The 22,301-nt window shown below is 37.2% G+C and overlaps 4 protein-coding genes across 16 annotated transcripts; 2 read left to right on the forward strand and 2 right to left on the reverse strand.

The window, feature by feature from the left end:
- Positions 1-937: 937 nt before the first annotated feature.
- Positions 938-2,667, forward strand: LOC100262306 (probable WRKY transcription factor 65). 3 transcript variants are annotated; one of them, XM_002270714.5, is made up of 4 exons: positions 938-1,074; positions 1,193-1,346; positions 1,534-1,671; positions 2,024-2,667. In XM_002270714.5, exons 2-4 carry the CDS (start codon positions 1,285-1,287, stop codon positions 2,550-2,552), a joined length of 729 nt encoding a protein of 242 aa, XP_002270750.3. In that variant the 5' UTR covers positions 938-1,074; positions 1,193-1,284; the 3' UTR covers positions 2,553-2,667. The 3 variants fall into 3 exon arrangements, with proteins under 3 accessions (XP_002270750.3, XP_059593884.1, XP_059593883.1); XM_059737901.1 differs by having other exon boundaries at positions 1,035-1,346; positions 1,537-1,671; XM_059737900.1 differs by having other exon boundaries at positions 1,036-1,346.
- A 1,589-nt stretch (positions 2,668-4,256) lies between these two features.
- LOC100246849 (ATP-dependent Clp protease proteolytic subunit 5, chloroplastic) lies at positions 4,257-12,090 on the reverse strand. The gene is made up of 9 exons (XM_002277068.5): positions 11,866-12,090; positions 11,463-11,582; positions 11,248-11,365; positions 11,057-11,149; positions 9,635-9,680; positions 9,447-9,519; positions 6,041-6,075; positions 5,844-5,932; positions 4,257-4,763 (listed from the first exon to the last, which is right to left on the reverse strand). Exons 1-9 carry the CDS (start codon positions 11,955-11,957, stop codon positions 4,560-4,562), a joined length of 870 nt encoding a protein of 289 aa, XP_002277104.1. The 5' UTR covers positions 11,958-12,090; the 3' UTR covers positions 4,257-4,559.
- An 891-nt stretch (positions 12,091-12,981) lies between these two features.
- On the reverse strand, positions 12,982-22,132 carry LOC100246939 (uncharacterized). Of its 10 annotated transcripts, XR_009466009.1 has the most exons (11): positions 21,606-22,126; positions 19,913-20,706; positions 18,488-19,130; positions 18,287-18,387; positions 18,103-18,192; positions 17,890-18,017; positions 17,576-17,754; positions 15,423-15,559; positions 14,947-15,018; positions 14,683-14,844; positions 12,982-13,250 (listed from the first exon to the last, which is right to left on the reverse strand). XR_009466009.1 is itself a non-coding variant. In XM_010653947.3 (8 exons), the coding sequence occupies exons 2-7, from the start codon at positions 20,621-20,623 to the stop codon at positions 17,610-17,612; spliced, it is 1,818 nt and encodes a 605-aa protein (XP_010652249.1). In that variant the 5' UTR covers positions 20,624-20,706; positions 21,606-22,132; the 3' UTR covers positions 12,982-13,250; positions 17,576-17,609. The 10 variants fall into 10 exon arrangements, 5 of the variants coding, with proteins under 5 accessions (XP_010652249.1, XP_019076840.1, XP_010652250.1 ...); XR_009466011.1 differs by lacking the exon at positions 12,982-13,250 and having other exon boundaries at positions 14,255-14,844; positions 19,913-20,709; positions 21,113-22,126; XR_786212.3 differs by lacking the exons at positions 14,683-14,844; positions 14,947-15,018.
- LOC100252076 (polygalacturonase At1g48100) lies at positions 14,754-17,112 on the forward strand. Of its 2 annotated transcripts, none has more exons than XM_002270785.5 (8): positions 14,754-15,014; positions 15,176-15,304; positions 15,401-15,571; positions 15,653-15,697; positions 15,810-16,017; positions 16,104-16,185; positions 16,278-16,386; positions 16,460-17,112. In XM_002270785.5, the coding sequence occupies exons 1-8, from the start codon at positions 14,754-14,756 to the stop codon at positions 16,862-16,864; spliced, it is 1,410 nt and encodes a 469-aa protein (XP_002270821.2). In that variant the 3' UTR covers positions 16,865-17,112. The 2 variants fall into 2 exon arrangements, with proteins under 2 accessions (XP_002270821.2, XP_010652248.1); XM_010653946.3 differs by having other exon boundaries at positions 16,541-17,112.
- Positions 22,133-22,301: the final 169 nt, after the last annotated feature.

The following is a 22,301-nucleotide window of genomic DNA, read 5'->3' on the forward strand; positions in this document are numbered from 1 at the left end:
TTTTTTAAACATTTTTTTATGTTTCCTGTAATCCTCACACAAAATTGATTCCTCCAAAACGGAATTAATTTCTGGGTTTACACATATTTCTCATTCCAAACTCAAAAACCCTTTTTAAAGCGTAAAAGTTTTTATATCCATTTGATTAATTTTATTAACTTTTTTTAATAAATAATTCATATAAATATAAAAAAATATTAATTTTTATAAAAGCTCTATTTTAACATAAAAAATTATTTAAATTTAATAAAACTTTTACGTTATACCCTTAAAAAAGTTTTATGATTTTAATATAGATTCACCTAAAGCCAAGAATTGAAACTTATCCAAATAGTCTAATAGAAATGAGCAGTATAGGAAATAAAACTTTTACAATATTCCCCTCAAAAATTATGATTTTAATTTAGTTTCCACGTAAAGCCAAAAATCGAAAACTAACCACAAAGGATCTAATGGGAATGAACAGTAAAGGGAATCAAACTGCAAAGGGAATCACCCCATTTCTTTTCATTCCAGTGGAATCTAAGTAACAAGGGCATTAAAGAATTGGGAAACGTTGGGACACCAAGCTGACCTGTCACCACAGCCTCACTCCTTCATGATTCATGCACCACCAAAGTCCAAAGCCAAAATCTGCTAAAATGTACCAGACGACACGTGTCATCCCACTGAATCCAGTAATGCTAAGCCCACCGTTAGTCTCCTCCTTTTTATCTTTCTTTCCCATTTGTAACCTGTCAAAGTGTGTCCAAATTCATCAGGCTTGGGATTTGGTGAGGCACACAGGGAGAGTCCCAAAAGAATAGCCCACAATCAACCACCCCATTGTCTCCACCCAATCAGATGCCTGTATATATCAATGTCTCTTCATAAAAGAAGGGAAAAAATATCTGAATCTTTATAAAGATATATGTGTGTCTAATGTGAATATTGCAATGCAACTGTATGTGGGTGGTTTTTTTATTGCAAGGTTGGGTGGTGGTGACATGCATAGTTGTTAATTAGCTTTTATAATAAATGAGTGAAAAGAAAGAGAGAAAGCAACTTTGAGGGAGGGACAGAGAGGGAGGGGAGGTTTGTCATCTCATGCCTATCTCTCTTTCTCTCTCTTAATCAATTGGAGCTCTGATTTTGATCCATTTTTCTTTTTTCTTTTTGCCTTTCTTTATGGCTTCTTCCACCTCTTTTGCAGCTTCATCTTCATAACAACTCTTCTCTGTCCTTTATCAGCTTTTTGGGATAATATAGTAAGAAGAAGAAGGAGAGGAAAGTCAGGAATTTGTCATGGATGGTTCTGTAAAGGTTTCCAAAGAGCTGAAACATGAAACTCAGGCATCCAAAAAAAGGTGGGTGGGTGTGGCCCTTTTTTTCTTTTTTTTTTGGGGTTTTGTTTTATATGATTTTTGCTTTGAGGTTTATGGTTTTGTGGGAAGTTTTGGGTGGTTTGAGGCTGTTTCTTTCTGCATTTTATGTTATGTGGCATTTATGGGCTTCTTTTCTTCTTTTTTTTTTTTTTTCCTGTGGGGTTTATAGAAGGGTGGTTCAGAAGACTGTGGTTACAGTGAGGATTGAAGCAAATGTTGGAAAACAGAAGAATGAAGGGCCGCCATCGGATTTTTGGTCTTGGAGGAAATATGGGCAAAAGCCTATAAAAGGATCTCCTTATCCAAGGTTCAGTTTTAGCTTTTTCTTATGAATTAATTGCATCTTCTCTCCTTTCTTGGTCTACATGTTCAATTTCTGGCTTTTGGGTTTACACTTTACAGTTTACATATCTCTTGTTGCCTCAAAATTCTGAGTGAAGTAACCCCATTCCCAACTGTTCCATGTGGCCCGTTTGGAAAGTGGTGTAGCATGAATTTTGGGTTCAATATGGATTTTCTTTTCTTCCATTTCCTCGATTTTCACCAAAGGGTGATGCAAAAGTTTTGCTGGATTTGTACTTCATTTCTTTCCATAATCTCTCTCTTTCTCCACATCTAGTATTCTCACTTTTTCTTTATTGCTTGCCATTATCTTTCAGGGGCTATTATAGGTGCAGCACATCAAAGGGGTGCTCAGCTAAAAAGCAAGTGGAGAGATGCAGAACAGATGCTTCAATGCTTATCATTACTTACACTTCTAGTCATAACCACCCAGGCCCTGATCTCTCAACCACTCCCAACAGCCTAAACCAACCAAAAGACCCCCAAACACAGCCCATTGAAGAAACCCCCACAACCCCAAAAGAAGATCATCAACCACAACAACCCATCACCATGGCCAGTGATGAAGATGCAAGTGAAGATCATTTCCACTACTTCCAATCCACAATCAGCCATGAAGAAGACCCATTTAAAGTGAACCTAGAGAAAACCCATGATTCATTAGGTGTCGTATTTGATGAGCAGCCCCTTGCTTATCCACATCTCATGACCTTCTCAACACCCAAATCAGAAGAAAATGACTTCTTTGATGAGCTTGAAGAACTACCCACATCTTCATCTTTCACAAGCTTCATGAGGAGCGGCTTCAACTTCTTTGATGACAGGATTCTTGTGCTCCCTTCTTGATCCAAGTACCCTTTTTTTGGGACCTTGCAGCCTTGGAAAAAATGTACTCAATATGTGCATATATGTTATACCCACTACTAGTAATCCTTCTATTTAGCATCTTTTTAGTTTCTTTCTCTCATCTGGGTTCACAATCTGAGAAAGTCGCATCACTTTGCCAAGCCTGCCTTCCCCCCCCCCACCCCCAAAAAAAAGCCCACCACTTTGGCTTGAGCAAAAGCTAGTGGAGAAGCTATATGTTAAAAGTTGTGTTTCTAGAGATTGGGATTGAATGCTCTTGGCAGATGAGAAACCCACCAAGCCCCATGTAGAAAGTGAGGATAAGTGTATAGGTAAAGGCTTCCTAGTGGTTGTGTCTTCGCTCACATAATAATTAAAAATAAGATAGCACGAGATTCACGAGGTATATAGTTGCACAAAGATGATTTTTCTTATCTGAATTGAATCCTTCTTATTTTTCTGGTTGGAGGGGTTGATGTGGTGGAACTGTGGAAGAAGAGATGGTTTGCTTTTTTGGCTGTTTGTGAAAGCATGATTTGACATGATTTTTTTGGTTTGGGTTGGGTTGGGTTCCATGACATCCCCTCTTCCAAAAAGTTTTATGGTACTTTTGTTTTTGGTGTTTTGAGCTGTGTCACAGATTCCCCTCAACAAAAATGCAAAATTCAATATCCACAAAGCATCCTTTTCTGAGTGTTGCATGAGATTCCACTCACAGAATAATGATGCTCTCTCCTTATTATTTCTCTTTATGTTTAAAACTACTTTATTGAATTATTTCTTACATATGTTTTTCCTTTCAAATGTGATCTGTGGCACTCTCCTCAGTAGGATCATCAATACCATGTTAAGAAAGAAAGAGAAAATGCTCATTAGTGTGATGGTAATTTATGAGATTACCATTTAGCATTTAGAACAATGGAATGGCATGAAATTGATACTTTCACATCTTACATATATTATGGGTAATGTAGGAGACATTTATATTTTTTCCAACTTGTGACCATACGATGGGAAAGTGAGGTCTTGTCTTTGCTCTTTGAAACAATGGGCGCCTCTGGCTGTGTTGGGTACAATTAGATGAACACTAATCGGTGAGTATGGATCCTGGTGGCCAAATTTCCTTGGGAATATTTTGTCCATTTAGGAGAGCTTTAGACTGTCTTTGGTCAACGTTTTCCAACACTTTCTTTTTGGCTTTTAGGATAAAAACACAGTGAAGACATATTTGATTCGAGCATATCCTGATCATTTCACTTATTTTTTGAATTTTTTATAAAAATAGTTGAATACATATAAAAAATAAAACATTGTAGATGAAAATTATTTTTAAGAAATATGAAAAAACATTAGAAATTTGTTTTGAATGCTGTTCCCAAAATCTATTATTTTAAGGACTTTTTACTAAAAACATTTACAAATAGACCAAATACACCTTCTTTTCAAGAATTGAGCAAATATGAAACTCTGATCAAATTTCAGGGCCAAACAAACAAATTCAAAATTCAATTATTTCTGACCATTAAAGAAGCTTCGGTACACAACCAAACTGAACTGGAAGCAGAAGAATCCTTGACATAGCTTTTCTTCATTTGCAGAAGTTCAAGATTTACCTGAATCCATTTTCATTTGAATTAAGGAAATCGTTTTAGGACCACAAAAAACCATCCAAGAATTTACTTAGTGTTGATTCTCAGAAACTGCGATTCAAGAGGTAATGTATTACTATATCAGCATGATGGGTGCCTTTTGTTTTTTTGATAAGCAAATTTTTGTTCCCAGACTTGAGCCTGGAACCTCCCACAAACCCTTCCCTTAAAGCACAAAGTCAACATTTGTTCAGAGTCAACCCATTTCTCAAGCTTTAGTTCCAGGAAATCAGTACCAGAGATTAATTTCCTGTGGCCCATAGAAATAAATATGATTCAGCAATTAAATATCAGTCCCATTAACTCTACAAAATTCATTGCAGCAATCACTATGGCAAGTTTCATGCCAAACAAGACTTCACTGATCTGCAGTAGCCACCAGAGGCTTGAGAGCCTTTAGAGGATTCAAGATAACGCCATCTATAAGTCCATACTCCTTGGCTTCTTTTGCGCTCATGAAGAAATCACGATCAGTGTCTTGGTTGATCTTCTCAAGGCTCTGACCGGTGTGGTAGGAGAGATACCCATTCAGATTAGCCTTGTGATGCAGCATTTCATTTGCCTGAGAAGGGATAAAATGATGGCCACTAATCAGGTCTTTTTTTTTTTTTTTGATGAGTAAAGCAACAGTGTATTATAAACAAAAAGTGCCAAAACAGCGCTCCGAAGTACAAGGGTAAAAACGCAAATAAAAGAAGTAACAAAGAAAAATGCATAATACCTTTTAGTATATTTATAGCACACTGCTCATGAAGATAACTCTCCTGTCTTTGTCCAAAGCATTAATTATGTAAATGGTAGATCTACAGTCCTTAACTAAAGCTTTCCTATGCCGACACTCTAAGCAAGTTGCCTATGGATGTATTTCCTTGGATTACTATAAAATTATACATACCCAGAAAAAGGCCAAAGGTGGTTTTAATTGTTTGGTCGTGCTGATTTTTGGTACAGGCTGCCCATTGTCTGTTTGTTAAATTTCCAGTTGTCTAACAGATTGTGACTCCATAGCCATGTCATCGAATAAGAATTGATGAAATCCCTTGGAAATGAGCTATTTCTATTTGTTTTCATAGCACATCTCAAGTCACTGGAACTATTGTTTATTAATTATTTGGCAACTGAAAACAATATTCCAACTTCAAAAATACATTAGACAAATTTTGAAATGAAAACAGTTTTTTGAGAAGTTATGCTAAAAACATGGTGATTTTTTAAAACAAATTTGAGAGGTTTTTCAGGTGTTTTTATAGTGTGTTCTGAGAAGAACTAGGCCGGGAACATTGCATTGTACAAGTACAGTGCCTTCAAAGAAAATAGACGTAGAAAACAGTTTCGCATATCTGTTCCTTGAAGTAACAGAAAATTGCTTTTAAAAACTGTTTTCAAAAACTGATTTAAACATTGTCAAAGAGACCCTAAATCTCTATCACTACATGAAACCTAAAAAACAATCCTCCAATATACACAACTAATAATGAATCTCAAATTTTAAAAATAATCCTGTACATCCATCAGTATATAAAGGGTTAATTTCCCTATGGGACAAAGACATCATAATGTATCTGCTGTATTAGATAAGGTACATCAACATGTAATCGACAGAAACAAATGGTGGAATGAAAGCAAGAGAGAAACAACACACCTGAATATCTATGTCAGTTTGCCCACCTTGAGCTCCACCGAGAGGCTGATGGATCATGATCCTTGAGTTTGGCAAGCTATATCTTTTTCCTTCAGTTAAGAGGGAGGTGACAGACACATGTCAAAGCACACCAAAAAGCATATGCCACGAAGTGGAACTCCAAACCACTAACAACAAAAGCCTAGGAAATTACTTACCCTTGGTGCCACAGCTAAGCAGGAATGCTCCCATGCTGTTCATGGAAAATAAAAAAAAATAAAAAAAAGCAAATCAATCACTAAGAGAAAATCTTGGTTTAACCTCTAATACTAAAGCCACAATAAAGACCCATCAGCAACCACATAGTTTAAGCAAGAATATTTGACCAATGCATCAATTAGCAGACCAGAAATAGTTTTAGATTGCAATAAGCATAAAATCTATTTGAAGTCATCAAATCGTACATAGAATTATACTTACTGAAAAAAGTCCCAATTATAAGAAATCAACTAAATTGACACTTCCATAAAGACATTTGAGATTAGCAGACTGCATCAACTCACAAACCAATAATTAGGAGTGACAATTGGGTCATGTCATGTCAGGGGAAAAAATCATGAAAGTTAGTTAACTCAAACATGATCTGTTCAATAGTTATATCAGATTTCTTTCACATGAACATGACATGTTTATTATATGGGTAACACAACACAACACAACCCATGTAACCCATTTAATAAATCGGTAGAATTGGGTTGGCCTGATGTATATTAAATTAACATGAAAATTACATAATCATTTAACCCAAATATGATTATGGCACACCTAACACAATTAAGACTTGGTTAACTCATTTAAAACATTAAATTTACATGAATTGTAAATCAGCCTATTTTTCAAAATGATTTGCCAAATTTTTTTTTTTGATAAGTAAAAGAGAAGAAATTGTATTGAAAAGAGACGCTAAAATGGCGACTCAAAAAGATACAGCATAGGAATACCCCCCTCCCCGGCTGGGACAAAAAAAGCCTTCAAAAGTGGAGGGGCCAAAAAAACCACCTTCATCGAGTTGAGAACCTGCCCAATCAATGAAACCTACTAAAGACGGAGGACCATCTTTTATGAACAATTTTGTCTCTGACCAAAGAAAATAAATAAAAGAACTCTTAAGTCTTTGAATGGACAACACATCATCTTCAAATGCAATTTTGTTCCTTACCTTCCAACCGTCCAAAAAATACATAAAGGGCCTGCTCTCCAAACTTCCTTTCTCTTTTTTCCCACAAAAGACCCATTCCAACCCAAGAGCATCATTTTAACAGAGGCTGGCGGTGCCCACTGCACCCTGAAGAGAGTGAAAAACAACGCCCAAAGAGTCCTTATCTTGGCACAGTGAAGGAGGATATGATCTATCGATTCCTCATGCATTTGGCAAAGGTAGCATCTATTTGCTAAAGGCCATCCTCTTTTTTGAAGTTGGTCCAAAGGGCCTTCCTGCAAGTTGCTTCCCACCCAAAAAAACTCACTTTGGGCTGCACACATGATTTCCAAATGACATTCAATGGGAAAAAGGCTGATGGTCCAGATTCTAGGGCTTTGTAGAGAGACTTAACTGAGAACCTCCCACATTTAATCTCTATCCAAAGCACCCTATTTTCCACATCCCACTAAACACTCTTCCCATTAAGACCCAATAAAAAACTGTGCACCTCATCCATCTCCCAATCATTGAAGGGTTTAGAGCAATGCGGGCTCCAACTCCCCCCTCCCTTAGTGAAACTCCACACATCTTTTACCCAGACATCCTTGGACATAGCTAAAGCAAACAAAGTAGGAAAAGCAACACAAAAAGGTGAATATCCACACCATCTATCCTTCCAAAATCTCACCCTCTGACCATTGCCCACCACAAAGGAGAGTCTACTGCTTACAACATGCCACTCCCTCCTAATTGCTTACCACAACCCCACGCCATATCCACCCCTCACTTCCTTGGAGCACCAACTCCTTTGCTCCTCCCCACACTTTTCCTTAATCAGTTGATTCCACAAGACCCCTCTCTCATTTGCAAACCTCCAACTCCATTTGCACAAAAGCGCCTTATTAAGAGAAGAAAGACACTTCACCCCCAAACCCCCTTTTCTTTTGTCTAAGCAAACAAGCACCCATCTTACAAGATGAGGTTTCTGCTCAAGAGCCCCACCACCCCACAAAAAATCTCTCCGAATCTGCTCCAACCTCAATCTGACCGTCCTAGGCAAAGTAAGCACATACATGAAATAAATGGGCAAACTAGACGAAGTACTCTGGATCAAAGTGAGCCTCCCTCATTATCGACAACTATGTAAATAAATGGGTCATATGTGAGTCGATCCATAATCGTTTTAACACAACACGATAAATTAAATGTGTCAAAATGGCTCATATTCAGTTTCAAGGCTTCAACTTGAACATAACATGTTTAATAAATAGGTTCAGTGGGTAGACATGAACACGATTAACCACAACCTAAACCCACTAATTTCATGTCACTTTCGAGTTGTATTCACAAGTTGTGTCAAAAATTGCCACCTCCACTAGTAATAGAAGAGCAATGCACCTAACACTCAACTTCCAACTATTCAGGGTGTGTTTACAAAATGCTTCACCAATGATTCTATTAGTGATCATATCTTCTACTAAATCAAATCTGTCTGCACTTAATACTTCCACTCAGAATCCCTGCTTTGCATTTGCCCCTAGAGCAACCATTTGAACAATTCTTACCATTTGCCCCACAAAAAGAAGCTAAGAAGCAAGAGTGCTTCATTATCTTAAGATCAAGAGCCTAACTCTGGAGAAAGATCTGAACTACTGCTCTCAAGTACCGTAATCCCAAGATATGGCAAAGTGTGCATTACATTAACAACTAATACTCAGCTCTCAAGTTCATGATAGGCTTGTTGATTGGTTGTACTACAAGTAAGGAGAGGGAGGTTATTTTTTTGCTTTCTCTGTCTTTGTTTTGCATTTTGGTAAATATTGTATACATCATTTGTACTTTGTTGTGCCTTTTCCAACACTTGGTTTAATATATTCTTTTTTATTGCCTATCAAACAAAAAAAAAACTATTACTCAGCTAAATCTTCATGCAAAAACCTTAACTCTATCAAAAACCATGTGCAAAACAAAAGACCTTCGAATATCAGAGTCGAGAATATGTAGAAGCATAAAACCATGCATGCAAGGCATCCGAACAGACAAGAGCATGAACAAAGAATTTATTATTTCACAAAGAAATAATAAGAAGCAGCTAAATTAAAACAAATACATATGTGAACCACACAATTGTAGAATAAATCTGCATAACTTATACAACTACACTGGTATGTCATCTAAAGAAGTTCAACATCTACAGAGATTTCTCAATCATTATTTAGGCAAGTTAAGATCACATTTAAAAATAGGAAAACACTTGTACAAATTTTAAATAAAGAAAATGCAGAACAATTACCATCACAGCTGAAATATCCAGTTACTGGAACCCAAAAAATGAAGTTTACTAACATGGACTGTTCCATTGAGCAATTATTAGCCATGAATGGCATAGAAAACTACAAAAATCTGTCTCAGTGCATCTTTACCTGGCTGCTAGTCCAACACACACAGTGGAAACATCAGGTCGGATATGCCTCATTGTGTCGAATATAGCCATGCCTGAGGGGATAAATAAGGAAGAATTCAAGAAAATAAGAACCTGTACAAGTCTCCATGCTCAGTTAAATAAACTAGTACCAGTGTGAAGAAAAATTTATTGTAAGACAGAAATTACCAGCTGTAACTGATCCTCCTGGAGAGTTCACATACATGACAATATCCTGTTCAGAATATCAAGACATGATCTAATGGTGAAAACTTGCATAATGGTAGTTAATTTTCATAAGCTGTTTAATAGAAAGTCAGAGAGCTATAGAAAAAGGAGAGGGAGTGAGATGCAAAATGAAGGTAATATGTCAAAGGCACAGATTAAAATAAAATTAAGGATGCTAGAAACAGAAAAACAAGTTTTGGCTTCATAAATCTCATTTAGTATTTCATGCTTTTCTAGTTGTTTGCAATAGGTTTTTTACGTGGAGGAAGTTAGCAATGAGAAGAGTAAGTTGTCTGAGCTGAGAGGAAAAGGGATTTTGACAATGCCAATACACCCAAGGGAGTAGAAATATCATAAGAGGAGCTCAGGAATCAAAGAGGATTCAAAGAATCAGCTTACGATTTTGCAGGGTTTCCAAACTCCCATAGTGGTCTGCTGGGATATTTTGAAGATCAAATGGAGTTACAAGCCCAAGACCCATAGTGCAGATCACCCTATTAATAAGGATCCGAATCTACTCACCAATACCCTCAAACCATCTCAATTACTCAAAAGTGGGTGGTTTAGTTCACTTGGAACCTCTCAAGCCTTGCTCCAAACATGGAAAAGCTATGAAGGTGTTTTCTGCCCAAATACCTAGGGGCTTTGAGTAAAGGGAGAGTGGGTTTATCCCTCTGACATCAGGAAGCAAGTAAGGGGGTCAACCTCAACCAAGGAGCTTCATCATCCCCTTACAGGATGTAAATTCATGCTGAAAGGCCTCAGCCTCTTAGCAAGTTTAAGGGTGGTTGTTGTCACTTGCATGCTGAGGCACTTAGGCCACATTGCCTCACTTTGATGCGTTCACATCGCACTATCATCTTAACAAAGTAATATTGAGTTCCTGTCGAAATGGTGCCTGCTTATGAGCCCATGATTCCTTAGGTTTACTCGTCGCAACTACTTATTTGGCTATTTGGCACCCCTTATAGGTCCATGTAGCACACAGAATTATGCCTTAAATGACACATAAATCAAACATTCAATTTCTCTTGCTTTGAGATTGGGAAACTGCAATTCTTACAAGCTAGTTAAGCTAAAGCGAATTCAGGGTCCATTATGTTAGCATTTGATGATGCAACTCCATTATCCCAAAAGGGAGTTGCTATCACACTAATACAATAGAGCAGTTTTATGATCCCGCAAAAAGGCATCGTTTCAATATCTTACCATCAAGTTGTGAAATGGGTTCTGCTTTCTATGCTGGACCCATCCATGATGATATATTGGTACAAAAAAAATAGATGTTCATTTTGTGATAAATCGTAATAATAATAGTAATAACAAAGAGGGAAAATTTGCATACAAAAATAAGAACATCAACAGCTAAGCTACCATACGGACCTTGTCAGGATCAACAGCATCAAGATAGAGAAGCTGAGCCACTATGATGTTTGCCATATCATCATCAACAGCTCCACCACATCGGATTATTCTCTGAAGAGAAATCAGAGACAAATTGGATGCATTAACGCATAAGTGTGTGCCAACACTTTAGTAAGCGTAGCAAAAGATAAACTTAACCAGCCCCTTACATGTTGAAAAAGCTGACTGACGACACTCTGAAAACGCTCCTGCACCATTGGAGGCGGCCCTTGCCCTCCTTGTGCATATGTAGGGAAGTAGGCCGAAGATGGGATTTGCAAATCATCCCTACAAAATAAAAAATTAGCATGCAAATCATCAATAACGGAAGAATCTAAACACCAAAAAAAACATCCAAACGTGAACCATCAGGTCAAAACCCTACCTAATGGACCAAGTTCCCTGCCTAGAATTCTTGTCCGGCGCCCAAAACTCCCCAGAATAGGCAGCCTTCACTGGCGCAACCCGAAGTCTTTTTTCACTCCCAACCAATTTTGTAAATTTCCTGCCAATCGGAAAGAGAACAAAATTTATCATTAGTCTTACATCCTCCAAAAAAGAACACTTATCTTCCGCTTGGTTCCCAAGAAAACAAAAAATTCCGAATCTCATGTATCACAGCAGGGACAAACACTTGCCAAACTCAATTAAGTGAAACCTGTTCTCCTCTTGATAAAAATTTATTAATTTCTCACACTTTCCCTAACTTGTCTCATCAACCAAACGGTCAGTTAAAAAAAACACATATACGGAAACGGAAGAGAAAAGAGGGATAGGAAAACACAAACCTAGAGGAAAAAGAAAGCTTGTGAGAATCGGAAGAAGAAGTAGGGTTTGAGGAGAAGATGAGAGAATTGAATGCGACGCATGTGTGCGCCATTTTGGCCTTCACTTCCCTCCTCTTGCGTCTGTATCTTATCCTTCAGAGCCAAAAGGGTTTTAGTGTTTCACTGCACAAGAAGAGTCTCTCGATATTTCCTTTTGGATCATCTGGATCCGGATCATAGCACCCGGATCCGAGTCCATGTTTCGCCTCATGGCCACATGCACAAATAAAGAAATTGGTATTTAAAAAAATAATTATATAAATATATAGAATGATTAAAAATAAAATAATAGTTATAAAGATTATTTTTAAAATATTAAAAAAGAGGTTAAAATAATTTTAAGTTTTTAAATAGACTTTTATATTATAAAATATCAAATAATAATTTTTAAAAACTATTCTTAAAACTGTTTTCCACAATAAAAAATAATTATCAAATATACTCTATGACATTAAAATATATTATTAAAAATAGAAATTAGATAAAGTCGAGGAAAATCTTAATATTATATATAAAAAAAAAGTCAAAATTTGGTTCCATAACTATAAATAAAATTCTAATAAGAATAGAATTTGATTCCCATGCAAATAATTTAAAAAAATAATAATAATTAAAAGGTATTAATAAATGGAAAATGACATGATATGTTCGATTGGTAGAAAAAAAACAAAAAAAAAAAAATATATTACATTTAAATATTTGATATTTTTTAAACAAAAAAAATATATAACATCCTAATACTTGCTATAAAAAAATATGAATTCTCTTTCATTTTTAATATTATCCAAAAAAACATTATGTAATTTATAATTTTATGAATAATTTAATAATATTTAAAATTTATAAAAAAATATATATATATTTTGTAAACTAAATAAAAACATTTTATATATTTATATTATTTCAGATGGTATTAACCACGTATTTGTTTAATTATTTTTGTCACACATTATATTCAATATTTATTTTTGTGCAGATTTCATGTTGTAGTTGACATTACCTATTACAATTGTGATATGCCATGTAGGAGAAATTTAGAGAGAGCAGATCATTCCAACAGTTGTCTTAGAAGTCTGATCAAAGAATTATTAGGGTTTCTTCTTCATGGATTAAACCCAATTTAATTAGTAATATGTTGGGAAACTTGTAACAAAATTTAAGATATTTGTACTACATGTATTACAAATGAAATGATAATCTCGATTGAAAACATAATGAGGAACTTCTTTAGCAGCCGCCACCTAAGTCACGAGCAACGGTTGCAGTGGCGCAAATACGCACCGCCGTTGAAATGGCCTTCATAATAAACTCCCGCCGGCCCGGAGACATGTTCTCAGCTTCAAAACCTGAAATGCAAGAATAACAGATACTGAATTGGAAGTGAACAAAGGTAAAAGAAGGATCCGATAAGTTAAGCGGAGATCATAACAGGCCAATCATAAGGTGATAGGAGAAAATCCCTATAAAGAACAAAAAAAAGGCAAAATACACAATGATTTGTAGTGGTTCATTTCCTCCATTTTACAGGGCGGGTTCAATTCGCAATCACAAGGAAGCATATAGAATATAACTAGGCTACACACAACACAAATATCGCTTTAAAATGCGACTCAAGGACTCATGCCTCCAAACCCGCAAGTGGGGATCGATTCGCAATCACAAGGAAGCGTGTAGAGTATAACTAGGCTACACACAACTCAATATGTGATATTCACTAAACAAAAGGTCAAAGTCAAGAGCATGGAAATGGAGAACTAGAGATGTAAGCTTATTCTGAGTGCGACAGTAACAGCCTCTAAGGGGTGAACAGAAAACAATGACAACCTTGGACCAACTTCAGAAGTACAAAAGCACCTTCCACATCCAGAAGCAGACATCAAGATATGACCAAAAAGATAAGGTAGATGCTGGGGACCTGAGTTTCCCACTAGATAGGCAACTCAGCTGATGTTTAATCCACATGCTTATGAGGAAGTGACAATTAGAAAAGTATATGCTAAAATTTGGGGGTGTTCGGTACATAACGCGTGCACTCTTAAAGTAATGAAAGGCCATGTAACCCTTCTTAAGGTAGACAACTATTCTTAGGTCCCCATCTAGGAAAGGCACCACTGGAAAGAATTAGATCCTTCTGTAAACCTTTCATTTTCAGTGAACCAAATATTCTGAGCATCATGTTCAAAGAAATCTACAGCATATATTACCAGAAGAGCACTGTCTATTTCCACTGGCATAATGAAATTAAGAGCAGTAATGTTAAATCCAAACCATGCATAGTATCTTAACATGATTTAAACGACCATTGAGCATCTTCACATGATGCACGTGTAACAAACTAAGTAGCATGAGATGACCCAACAGACAATCCACTCAATTGTTTTTACAGGAGAAATTTTTAGAGTATGGAAAACATCATGTACATTAAATTGCAAAAGAAAATGGATAGTTGTTCACAGGAATATTTTGGACACAATAGATAAGGGTATTGTTGCAGTAACAGTCAAATATGGAGGCTCTGAGCATGCGCGGCCTAGTCCCCCAACTATAGATGTAGGAAAGTTGGTCCAGACAGTTAGCCTCAGAGCTACAAGTTCTTTCACTCATCCATCCCTCAAGAGAAGGACCACCAAAATGCACTACTAACAAGGCATTTTCCATTTCAAAAGAAATACAGAGAAATGTGTGTGCTTCTCAGCAACCAAAAAAATAGTAAAAGAAGAAAACAATCCAAATTATTTGCAGTTTGTCATTGAACAGCCAACCTTTTATATTCATTACCATTCACAGGTGTATATATATATCCCTTTCATGAATCATTTCCCTTGGGTCTTAAATTCTGTCACAAAAGAATGTCCAATAATGGAGTCCCGAACCCCATTCATTATTGGCTCCTGTCGATACAGATTTTCCTCTTCTCATCAAGTGCTCTGAATGCAAGAACTGCACATGGTTGGGGAACAAAACATCAAAACCCCATCAAAGGAGGCAGCCATAATCTAGGACATGGTTCTTCATCCAGCTCAGTATATGATTCCTACCAACCTTATAGCCCTATCTTTGATGTCCCATCCTTTGGAGCAAGGGGTGATGGAGTTTCCGATGACTCCAAGGTTTCTGAATACCAAAAACCAAATTAGTGCTACCTACCATATTTTGTATATAACTGAGTTTAAAATTTTGTTTTCAGAATCGTATTTCTTTCAGATGGTATACAATAGCATCTTTCTTTGATAGTGTAATACTAGATTTGGACATTTATGACTATGATCAGGCATTTCAAGTGACGTGGTCTGCAGCATGTGCAGTCAAGAATGCAACAATTAAGATCCCATCTAAATTTCGGCTCCTCATCAGTCCAATTACACTGCAAGGACCTTGTGAACCAGGACTAGTCCTTCAGGTTCCAAAATTACGCATCTAGAAAACTCTAATTAGCTGGTTAAAGCTTAATAGTGCGAGTTCTAAAAGCTGATCAAAGTCTTTGATGCCACATCAGATAGATGGGATGATTGTCGCACCTGGAGGTCCAAGAATGTGGCTGAAACCAGAGCTACTGCAGTGGATCAACTTCAAGAATCTACATGACTTCGTAATCCAGGGAAGAGGAACAATTAACGGACAAGGCTCAGCATGGTGGTGGATTACACCCAGGATTCTGCAAAACCAGGTTTGTCGCAGATAACTACATGAACTAGAATTACTTAATTAGAAAACCCATATTCTAATATGAATTGAGTTGTGTTGACAGCTAACAAACAGAAACTCCAGATACGATGACACAATGAAGCCAACAGTGAGTGATTCTCCCACTAGCTATCCTAGTTTTATGTAACACATGGGACAGATGAATTTGGATCATACCATTTAAACAGTATTCTTTTAACAATATCAAGCTTTTATCTCAGGCCGTGAGATTTTACTCAAGTTTAAACTTAACTATCCGTGACATCCAAATCCAAAACAGCCCAAGATGCCACCTAAAATTTGACAACTGTGCTGGGGTAAAGGTAACCAATCTCAGCATCTCCTCGCCAGGTGACAGCCCAAACACTGATGGGATCCATCTCCAGAACTCACAACGGGTGGAAGTAGAGAATTCTACAATTTCATGTGGTATTACTCTAGATTCTAAACCTTCTATTTTTCCGTATATTCCAGATAACTCTTCATCTAGAAGTTAAGTCTCTGTACTTGAGCAGGGGATGATTGTATCTCAATTCAGACTGGGTGTTCAGATGTAAACATTCAGAATATTAAATGTGGACCGGGGCATGGAATAAGGCATGTTAACAATCCCAGATTCTGCTTTTCACTATAAAACGTGAACTTTAGACCCTTGTTTTAACTGTAACTCAAAACTCTCTGCAATTCAGCATAGGGGGCCTAGGTAAGGATGGCACCTTGGCCTGCGTATCAAACATTGTGGTTCAGAATTCCATAATGGTGGATACGCTATATGGAATCAGGATCAAAACCTGGCAGGTAATCTCCTAAGACCTCCACTCTAGTCATCCATGACTAGGTTCTGTTTTAACCTCTATTGCACCCTACTCAGGGTGGAGTTGGGTCCGTGAAGTCTGTGATATTTTTGGATATCGAAGTCTCTAACGTGAAAGTGCCAATCATGATTGATCAGTTCTACTGTGAAGGTGGTACTTGTCGAAACAAGACAGATGCAGTTTCTCTGACCAACATTACGTACAATCAAATAAATGGAACTTATGCTACACAGGCAATACATCTAGCCTGCAGTGACAGCATTCCGTGCACTAATATCAGCATGGGAAATGTCCTCCTCACTCCATCAACAACAACTAAAGGCTTGATGCAAGACCTATGTTGGAATTCCTACGGAAAATCTCTAGCCACTGTTTTTCCTCCCAGTCTAAACTGTCTAGAAACAGGAAATCCTCTATCCAAGAAAGCTAGTAATTTCAACAGAACTCATTTTACATGCTAAAAAAAGCTGCATTTACCTTTTATTCAAGTATTGTATTGTAAAGGTGACCTACTAGAAAAACAGAGAACAAGAAAAGGGGGGAAAAAATCTAAAATTCTCATAGTATCCTAGAAATAAATCACCTAATTCATTTTAAAAAAAGCCACCACTGCCTAGCTTATCATATTAGTTGATCGTTCTTGTACCTTTTAACCAGCATATATAAAAACCTAAGAGGGTTCTAAATACAAGGCCAACTTCAACTGCAACATTTCCATGAGAGAATATGAGTTGTCTCATTTTTTTTTTTCATAGGTAGAGAATATAATTTACCTCATTTGCAAACAAGAGAGACTTATTGCTTTAATGCATGACACTTGGGGGCTTCCAAGAAAAACAAGCTAAAGAAACATATAACATGAAGATCCTCAATGTGTTCAGCTTGATAAAAGTATCAACAGTCTGTTAACTTCTTAAACATTATTGAACTAATTTTTAGCTACATTTATGCCCTCCCACTTCCAAACCCCAAAAATAAAGGGTATTGGAGTGCTCAATTTCTTCCAAGAAAAAGAAAAAAAAAATTATACTATCGTTTCCAACTGTTTTACAGTGAACTAATAATCCCAAACTCTATAAATCTCTCCATATTGAGATCAAAAGGAAAAAAGAAACATCATCCTTTACCAATCTCTCAATACAAGATATATTAATATAAACTTTCTGGATTACCTGCATGCACAATGGCAAGGGAAAGACTGTAACATCAGCAAGTAGTTTCAGCTTGCATCCTTTTATGGATTGCCTTGTAGCAATGGAGACTGCAAAGCGGAAGTTTTGACTTGGAGTCCCGATACTTGTATGGGTTAGTACATGAAGGGCCGGCACATTTTTCCCGAGGAGGAGGATAACTGAAAATTCATAACAACGATCCACAAATTATCAGCAAACTAGAATTGATATCCGTCTGTTTATGTGTGTGTGCTTATTCGGGCATAGTAAAAAAATGCATCGAATTTGAGATGGAGAAAATAATGGATCAATACTTGCAAGGTTTGGGGTCAAATAGACTAGGAAGACCCATATCCTTTGAGAATGTAAGAACAGTGCCAGTTGGACCCATGACACATCTGATGGTGTTTGATGGGAGTGTTAGAGCATTAGCAGCCCTCTCCTGCATGAAACACATTATTAAACAAAATGAAATCTATGGCTTCATGACAAGTTTTAAAAAATCAGGTTATTTGTGCAACCATTACCTGTGCCAATTCTTCCCTGCGCTTCTTCATCTTATCTTCTCGCTTCTTCCTACCTGAATCTTGACCAAGTATTTTTCTAATTGCCTCAGCCTACAGAATTGAATCCAAACACACTTACTTTCCATTCTCAAAATCTTGAAGATCCATAACAAAGACAGATAATATAGAGCATAGATAGAGGAACCTCAGATTCCCGAGCTGCCTTCTCAACTTGCATTTTACGTCTCTGAGCAGCCTCAGCTTTCTTTAGTTGCTGCTCTACTTCAGAAAGTTTCTCCTTTTGCTCTGTGATCAACCAAACAATCAGAGAAGTGAAGCAGTTACATTGAAATCCCAAATTAGTACTCTTAGAAACAGTTCAAGTAAGAAGGTAATAAATTCTCACTTCTAGATGGAGCAGGAGGCAATCCATTTGGAAACTCAATTAGGCTTGCACCAGGGGCAGAAGAGGCATCTTTACCGGACTGAAGAGCCCTTTGACGTGTTGTGAGAGTCATTTCCCTCTTACTTTCCGACAATGAATCAACAGATTCCTTCCTCAGTTTCTTCATCTTGTTTTCTTCAAGTTCACTATCAGATATCACTTCTTCGTCTTCTTGTTCTTCCTCATAATCTGTATCCTCAGATACTCTATCTGATCTTGACTTCTTCTTACCATCTTTGCTTGATCCCAAATTTTCATCTTTCTTACCATCAATTGCCCTCATCTTAGAAACCCTCCGTGGTTTCTTGCCTGATTCTTCCTCATCATCTTTATGTCCTGCAGTAACCTTTGAAGTCTTGAGTTTCTCCAGGTATCGTATTTCATCATCTTCGTCATCATCAAATGCCCCATCTAATACACGCCTCTTAGGGACCCGTTTGCTCTTACGAACTGGATCTGATTTGTCTCCTTGCTTTCCTGAGATCTTCCCCATTGAAGAATCCTCCTTTCCAAGGCTAAAACCACCTCTTGAGAAATCTCTCCATGGGATTCCTTGCAAGCCACTCCGCTTATCTGGAGGAGAATGGCTATCATCTGAATTGTCCTGCAATAAAAAGATGTTTAAATGGAAAGATTCCCAAAATGCCACATGGTACTTTGTAAAATTCATATAATGATATAACATACATTAATAGAAATTTTTTATTTTTTATTTCCATACAGGGCACAGTAAGACATCAGAATTCTGTGTGGACAAATAAAAATCTGGCTTAGATCAGGCAGAAAATCTCTACAATGAAGCCAAAAAAAAAAAGAGGTCAAGAATAATCAATTTCTCAAAATCGTGATATCCATGGAAATTGAATGGCCCCACAATTACCAGCATAGCATTTGAAGCTAGAAATCCTGCACCTAGAATGGCACTCCTAGAATGAAGTGCATTAAGTAATTGGAGATATTAACAAATGTATAAAATCAGTTTTAGGATTTCTTAAAGTGTTGTCATTTTAGGCTTTCACCGTCATTCAGAAGATCGCTACCATAAGACCTGTTCATGATTATGATTTTGTATATAAGCTATATAAAACAAATGAGGCAATTCAATTTCTAGACAATTGAATGCTTTCCAAGTGATTAGCATCATTATATTTTATAAAACTGAGGCTAAATTTCTCTTGACAAACCCTGATATTGAATGCTCTAAACCAATTACATGTATATCATGAAACACTTTATAAGATTATACCATGATTTCTCACTTACAAGAAAAAAAAAACTACTCAAGCTTGACTTGATACAGCATCTAAAGAAAAGAGACTGTTCTTAACAAGAGCATGTAGCCACCAACTTCACCAACTCGAATTGACAGGAGGAAAGGCTATATACCTGAAGAATCAGTTTCTGGCGTGGTCGGGGGGCATCTAAGGATCGAGAACTTTTTCTCGAAGATCCACCTGACGCTGCACCATTAGATAAGGACTGAGCCTGAATTGTGCGTGTGACACCACCAACCTTGAGTTTAACCTTTTTAACCTTGCTCTCATGTCCTGATCCATCCAAATCCACTCCTGACTGCCTTGAACTCTGACTTTCACCATTCCTTTGACTTGGATGATCTGTAGCTCTTGATTGTGGCTCCGGACTTTCCTTCACCTTGCCTATGCTTTTCCAGTTAGCCGGGGCAAGGACCCCTTCACTGCACCTCTTATTATTCACCCTACCTCGTCCTTGCTCATTATTATCTCTCAAACCACTCTCGTTACTATCTCCCAAACCTTCACAATCAAACATTGCATTACAACCCCCATCTTCCTTCTTGATCCTTTTGTTGGGGCTTTCACATTCAGCTCTACCAACAGAAACAGCCTTTGCAGCGCATTGATTAAGGTTGAACTCCTTCCTCCTAGAACTAGCATCACAAGCAGCATTTTCATCACTTGAGACCTTGCACACATCATCTGAAGGTGGTGTTGATGAATGATCCCAACTTTCAGTATGTGGCTGAGACTCAGGTCTTGGTCGACGGGAAGCTCGACTTCTCTTCTTCCTCACAGTGTTGCCGATACCATCTAACCGAGTACCACCAAACTCTTCCATACCAAGGTCCTTTAGTGCGATTACTTCTCAGATAATGAGATGAAAGAAACTCATAAAAATCATGCAATGCAGCAACTTTGGAACTGCTATAGCCAAGAAATAAGAAACCAATAAGGATCCAATATCAAACAAATCCTTGAGAGTGATTAAACCATTTATAAACACCATTATATCAAAATAACAAAAAACAGAGATAAAAGAAACATTCATAACAGAATGTTCAAAAGAATATTAAAAAAAAAAAAAAAAATCACAAGAAGCAGTTAACAGTATAGAATGGATCATAAAAGTCAGTATATTAGGGAAGAAAAGGAAAAAAAGAAACATGAATCAACAAAGTCTATTGAAAAACCAACAGCAATAGAGAAAGCAGTAGCCAAAAACAAAAGAAATAGGCCGTAATTAAGAAGTGCAGAATAGCCCAAAATAATCGAATTATACCAATGTACACAGCAGGAAAAACAAGATCACAGATAAATGATATCTTACACATTATATAAATGGATATTTGCAGATGAAAACAGAATGTGAATTCCCACATCATAGAGACCAAAAAAAAAAAAAGCGAGAGAGAGAGTAGAATTTAATGAAATGATATGATCAATGATCCTCTCCCAAATTTCCCATCAAGACGGAAGAAACTAAGAACAGAAAAAACAGAATTGAGAAAGGAAAACGCAAACCTACATCAACCCAAACGCCAAATCAACAATCCCCAATGGTACACAAATCAAACCAACCAAACAACAAAAAACACAAGAAATCAAACAAAACCCTAGATGAAACCCCCACATCAAACTATCAAGCCACTCCCCTCCCCAGAAAATCCGAGACCCCCACAAACAAATAACCAAAAACAAATAAACCTGACATACTCACATAGAAAAACCTCCAATTGAACAAAAACAGAGACAAACCCACATACAAAACCCTCCAGATAGAAAATTCTCTAATAAAGCAAACGACAAAAATGGGTACCTACCTTTTCTGAATAAAAGACCCAGAGATGGAGAATAGAGGGAGAAAGAGCGAGTGGTTGAGCAAAAGATGGAGAAAATTGAGATGGCATTTGAATGGGAAAGGGGAGAGTCTTAGAGTGGGTGGTGATGTAGTTTGGTGCGCATAAATAGTATGATCAGGAGAAGAGGAGTCGTGGTAGTAGTAGGAGTGGTAAAGAAGACTCTTCTTAATAATCTTCTCCATGTTTTTTCCTTTATACTACATACCACACCACACCACACCACCCCACACGGCCTGTGTTTTTTGTTGGCTTTGTCTCCTGTGTTTTTGTTGATTCGGTCACACCACCGATTCCACTCACTCACCCAACTCGCTCCTCTCCTTTCTCTATCTCTCTCTCTCTCTCTACTTTCTCTCACTAGAGTTTCTCTCTCTACCACCTTCCTTTTAGTTATTTTCCCTCCTCTTCAACGCACGATTGTGCTGCAATTGATGCGCAGATTAAGCCCTCTGCGCACCACTCGCGTAGGTTAGTGCAGTGCCCTCCTCATTCCGTTCCCGTGTGCTGTGGCTTGTCACGTGCGAACCTTATAAAGTTGATAGTGACCCTTGTTGTTTTCCAAATTTGGCATCGCCCCCTGAAGTTTCTGGATTTAAAAATTCTACTCTTGAAATTTATTTGTTTATGAGTTTATTACACTTTACCTTTCTAACCTAT

Source organism: Vitis vinifera, chromosome 7, assembly GCF_030704535.1.
Source record: "Vitis vinifera cultivar Pinot Noir 40024 chromosome 7, ASM3070453v1".
Classification (NCBI taxonomy): Eukaryota; Viridiplantae; Streptophyta; class Magnoliopsida; order Vitales; family Vitaceae; genus Vitis; species Vitis vinifera.

What these genes read in the sequence shown, in the direction of transcription:
- LOC100262306 (XM_002270714.5), top strand. Translation starts at nt 1,285, where the DNA reads ATGGATGGTTCTGTAAAGGTTTCCAAAGAGCTGAAACATGAAACTCAG. An exon ending in ACTCAGGCATCCAAAAAAAG is followed by an intron (nt 1,347 to 1,533) that starts GTGGGTGGGTGT and finishes TGGGGTTTATAG; the next exon opens with AAGGGTGGTTCAGAAGACTG. An exon ending in AAAGGATCTCCTTATCCAAG is followed by an intron (nt 1,672 to 2,023) that starts GTTCAGTTTTAG and finishes ATTATCTTTCAG; the next exon opens with GGGCTATTATAGGTGCAGCA.
- LOC100246849 (XM_002277068.5), bottom strand. Translation starts at nt 11,957, where the DNA reads ATGGCGCACACATGCGTCGCATTCAATTCTCTCATCTTCTCCTCAAAC. An exon ending in AAGCTTTCTTTTTCCTCTAG is followed by an intron (nt 11,583 to 11,865) that starts GTTTGTGTTTTC and finishes TCCGATTGGCAG; the next exon opens with GAAATTTACAAAATTGGTTG. An exon ending in AAACTGACATAGATATTCAG is followed by an intron (nt 4,764 to 5,843) that starts GTGTGTTGTTTC and finishes ATCCCTTCTCAG; the next exon opens with GCAAATGAAATGCTGCATCA.
- LOC100246939 (XM_010653947.3), bottom strand. Translation starts at nt 20,623, where the DNA reads ATGGAAGAGTTTGGTGGTACTCGGTTAGATGGTATCGGCAACACTGTG. An exon ending in GCAGGGAAGAATTGGCACAG is followed by an intron (nt 18,018 to 18,102) that starts GTAATGGTTGCA and finishes TGTTTCATGCAG; the next exon opens with GAGAGGGCTGCTAATGCTCT. An exon ending in TTTGACCCCAAACCTTGCAA is followed by an intron (nt 17,755 to 17,889) that starts GTATTGATCCAT and finishes ATGAATTTTCAG; the next exon opens with TTATCCTCCTCCTCGGGAAA.
- LOC100252076 (XM_002270785.5), top strand. Translation starts at nt 14,754, where the DNA reads ATGTCCAATAATGGAGTCCCGAACCCCATTCATTATTGGCTCCTGTCG. An exon ending in AACCAGGACTAGTCCTTCAG is followed by an intron (nt 15,305 to 15,400) that starts GTTCCAAAATTA and finishes ATGCCACATCAG; the next exon opens with ATAGATGGGATGATTGTCGC. An exon ending in CCAGGATTCTGCAAAACCAG is followed by an intron (nt 15,572 to 15,652) that starts GTTTGTCGCAGA and finishes TTGTGTTGACAG; the next exon opens with CTAACAAACAGAAACTCCAG.